This window comes from Trypanosoma equiperdum (assembly GCF_001457755.1).
Source record: "Trypanosoma equiperdum strain OVI genome assembly, contig: ctg_43, whole genome shotgun sequence".
Lineage (NCBI taxonomy): Eukaryota > Euglenozoa > Kinetoplastea > Trypanosomatida > Trypanosomatidae > Trypanosoma > Trypanosoma equiperdum.
The window spans coordinates 1-3,657 of NW_027124354.1; the positions used below are offsets into that span (position 1 = coordinate 1).

The 3,657-nt window shown below is 47.1% G+C and overlaps 1 pseudogene across 1 annotated transcript in view; it reads left to right on the top strand.

Moving 5' to 3' along the window:
- Positions 1 to 3,657, top strand: part of TEOVI_000183000:pseudogene — a 6,015-nt pseudogene continuing 2,358 nt past the window's right edge. The window contains exon 1 of the mRNA in view: positions 1 to 3,657. This exon is cut by the window's right edge and continues 2,358 nt beyond it. Within this exon, the coding sequence occupies positions 1 to 3,657 (3,657 nt within the window).

Consider the following 3,657-nt stretch of genomic DNA (forward strand, 5'->3'; position numbering starts at 1 on the left):
GCACGTCTCAGAGCTGAGGAGGAAGCACGTCTCAGAGCTGAGGAAGAAGCACATCTTGAAAGTAAAGACTCTTCCGTGAAACGACCCATCCAATGTGACGATGGTTGTAGGTGGATTAGGGCTGATGAAGATGCAGCAGTTTCAGCAATTGAGGGGCCCACAGGTTCAGCTTTAGATGATTGTCTTTCGTATTCGTTTGTTGGTATAAGTTCCTCTGAAGTTTCTGTGGGAGGGGATAACTGCGATGCATTTATGGGTAAAGGTGATACATCATCGGCAAGTGATAACGCGCGTAGTGATCACTTGACCGGCCGTTCTTGTTCCAAAACAGTGCCCTTGAAACATCCGTTAACAAATAACATTCCATGCCATGATGAGTTTGAAATTTGCATGGAGGAAGAGCTGCTGCGCATGGGTTACGCTGAATCGGATATCCACGTCCGCTACCTGGAACTTCACCACCACGAGACGGCACGGGAGCCTGGGCGTTGTCTGTATCCTCCTCTTGAGAGTGGAGGTGGTGTCTTTTCCCCACAAAACATTCAAATTGGTTTCTTCAGAAGCAAACAGGTCGTCATTGCTTCCCACGCCTTGGTATCCAGGAGAGTGGCTAAGCGCGAAAGGAGCGCTAAAGGTGGTGAGAGGGCTTTTAGCGAATCGCGGTTCTTCTTCGAGAATGAACTAATGTCCGACACTACGGTTACAACGGAAGACAGAAATTTACCTCACAATAGCCCTGATGAGCAACTTGTTGAGGAACAGAAACTAAGGACTAACCAAAATAACCTCGTGGCAGCTGCGCTCTCCCGTTTTACCCTTGGTGACCCTGTTCAAGTGTGGGAGCAGGCATGCGGGTTCTCCCTTGATCCTGTCCCCGGTATTAGGGATGGTGTGAGACAACTTCCTACACATGTGACTGGGGAGACGTCTTCGTATATATGGGCACACGAAATCGCAACTAACAAGCCAGTTCCCGCAATGAAAGCCTTTGACTCCGGCGTTCTGCTTCGTGTTGAATGTACGTCTATCGCGAGTCGACTCCTCGAGGTACACAAGGATGCAATAGATCCTGTCATTGTATCGGTGGCATTCTACAGTATGGGCTCCAGTACCAAGTTAAAGGTGTCTGAGACATTTTTTTTTGATTCGTGTGTCGACATTTTCTACCCTCACAAGGAGCGCAGTGAACTCAACAGAGAAAGTCGAGCGATGGCTTTTATTCCACAAGAGTTCTTCGCCTCCCTTTACCTCGTTATGCGTGTGTACCGACCCTGCTGTGAGGATCAGGACAGTTATGTAGACCTCTACAGCAGACCCGACCGCTACAAAAGCCAGCAGGTTACTCTTATGAAGCAGAACACACAGCTGCTTGCCATGAAATCTGATATTTTTGAGGAAATTGGCTGGTACATGATGCCTTGTGTAAAGAATAAGAGTGTGGTTGAAACGTTGGAGACTACCAAATTGTACCAAAGAGGGGTGCCCGATGCACAGCTATTTCAATTGGTAGAAAATGAGCGTGCGCAGAAAGCATTAGCCACACTCCCTTTCTTCGCTTCTTTCAGCTTGAAGCATTGTAAGGGATGCGAAGTTGAGTTCCCGTCCCAGCATGATGAACCACTTCCTGAGGAAAATGAGACGATTATCAAGGTGTGCACCCGAAGCGATACCGAAGTACAGGAGGAAACTTGCCGATTTGTTCCTTGCATCATACCCATACTAAACTCAGGGTTTTTCAACTCTTATCATAATGTGTACTACTTTCGTCTTGACAGGGTGAAACTGGTAAGCACTGGGATATTACGAACTGTTCCCTCGACGCACCGCACATTTGTCATGGAGATCAATGTAAGAGACAACGACACATCATTGTCTGGTGAAAACCTACCGCTTTTGTACGGGAACAGGCTATCAGCAAAGACACTGCAGACGTCCGTGTGGGCCTCAGCTGTTCACAATTCTCTTGACTTTTCGTTGAGCGATGAGTTTAAGGTGCAACTGCCACTCCATCTTGGCGAAAAGTTCCATATATTTATCACCCTCTATGCCTGCTGTAAGAAAATGGACAATTCTTCAGAAGAAATGCAGAAAATGCACAAGGTTGGTTATGCAGCATTTCCTATTATCCATAACGGTGTGGTGCGGGTGAAGGACGAGTGGACCATCAAGTTCATCGCAGCGGATCAAGTACTTGAAGGGTCGGAAAAATCATATCTAGATAAATTCTCCGAGGCAGCTGACGAGGCGCACCTTAATGGTGGTATCCCTGTCTTGTCTGTCAGTACGCAGACACGTACCTCTGTTCATGCCTCTAATGCCATCATTGCCAGTTTACTGAAGGAGATGCCGGCTTCGTTGGAGAGTATTTTGCGTAATGATAACTTGTTCCGCGTTTCCGGGAATTTGAAAGATATCTATAGGTCCGATGATGACGCAATTCACAGCAGTTTGATCCGTAAAATGCGGAAACTTCCTCTGGCGGAGATTCTAGCTTTTTATCCACTTCTTTCGTTCTTCATACTGTCGCTGATCAGTTCACCGTCGAAAAGTGTCAGTTTACCCTGTCGAACCGCAGCTTTGGAGGTACTTCTTGACATTACAATCAAAACGCAGCATTATGATCTTACAACCCGTTCGCGTCAAAAACAGCACTCAGCACGGGGTGTTTCCAAAACCTCCGTAACCCGCTTTCTCTATCACCATCTTACTAATGATTTACTGTATAATGGAGAGAAGCAACGCCTCTACGCCGGATTTGCAGAGACATGGTTACATCTACTGGTGGCGTGTAGACCGCATTCAGAGAACACTGACCAAGGTGCTGGGGATAAAACTGCGAAGGACGACCGTGAACAAGACAAGAGGAACATTCGCAAGCGGATGGCAGATCTGTCGTGGTTTTTATTCGGTGTGATATTGCGTTCTATTTACATCTGGGCACTGGAGAACCCCAGCATTCCTCGAGCGAAGTTGTTGGACCCCGGTTTCTACTCGATTATTGGTGACCTCTGCGTAGAAGCTCTTGACGTTCTTGACGGTTTTGGAATCGATGATGTCCTTGTTCGGCGCACGGCACTCTTTACGAGGAATCTGTTTAATTTCTGTGATCGCGGAAAGGTGCTTAACATCACCCAACGAATCGTGGAGTTCTTCGAAAAACGGCAAGATATGGAGGGATTGGGCACGTTTATGAGTATCATTCTTGACGACGTGGATGTCGTTACGTTGATGATTCCTTCTTCGTCATACACCCAACCCGTCTTTCTTACTCGTATATTAGTACATGCCTTCTCGCTTTTACTCTCCAGTCCAAGCCAGGTCGTGCGTTCCTCATCTTCGGACGTGCTCTACAAATTCATTTGTCGTGTGACAAATGGTGTGCGTTACCCCGCAACCTGTTTGCGCTGGATGGCCTCGCAACTCCTTGCTTTGGTACGAGAGGTTTCACTTCGGTGGAAAGCGTATGTGCAAATGTGTGAGAAGACAGAGTCTGTTGCTACAATTGAGGACAAGCGTCAACTCTGTGTTTCGATACTTTGGATAATTTATTATGCACCACCAGGTCGTCTACGAAATTGGTTGAAGGGAGAGCGCGACAGTGACGTAATTTCTGGTCTTTTGAGCCTTGTAAGTGATGCGCAACACCTCTTTCGCTAC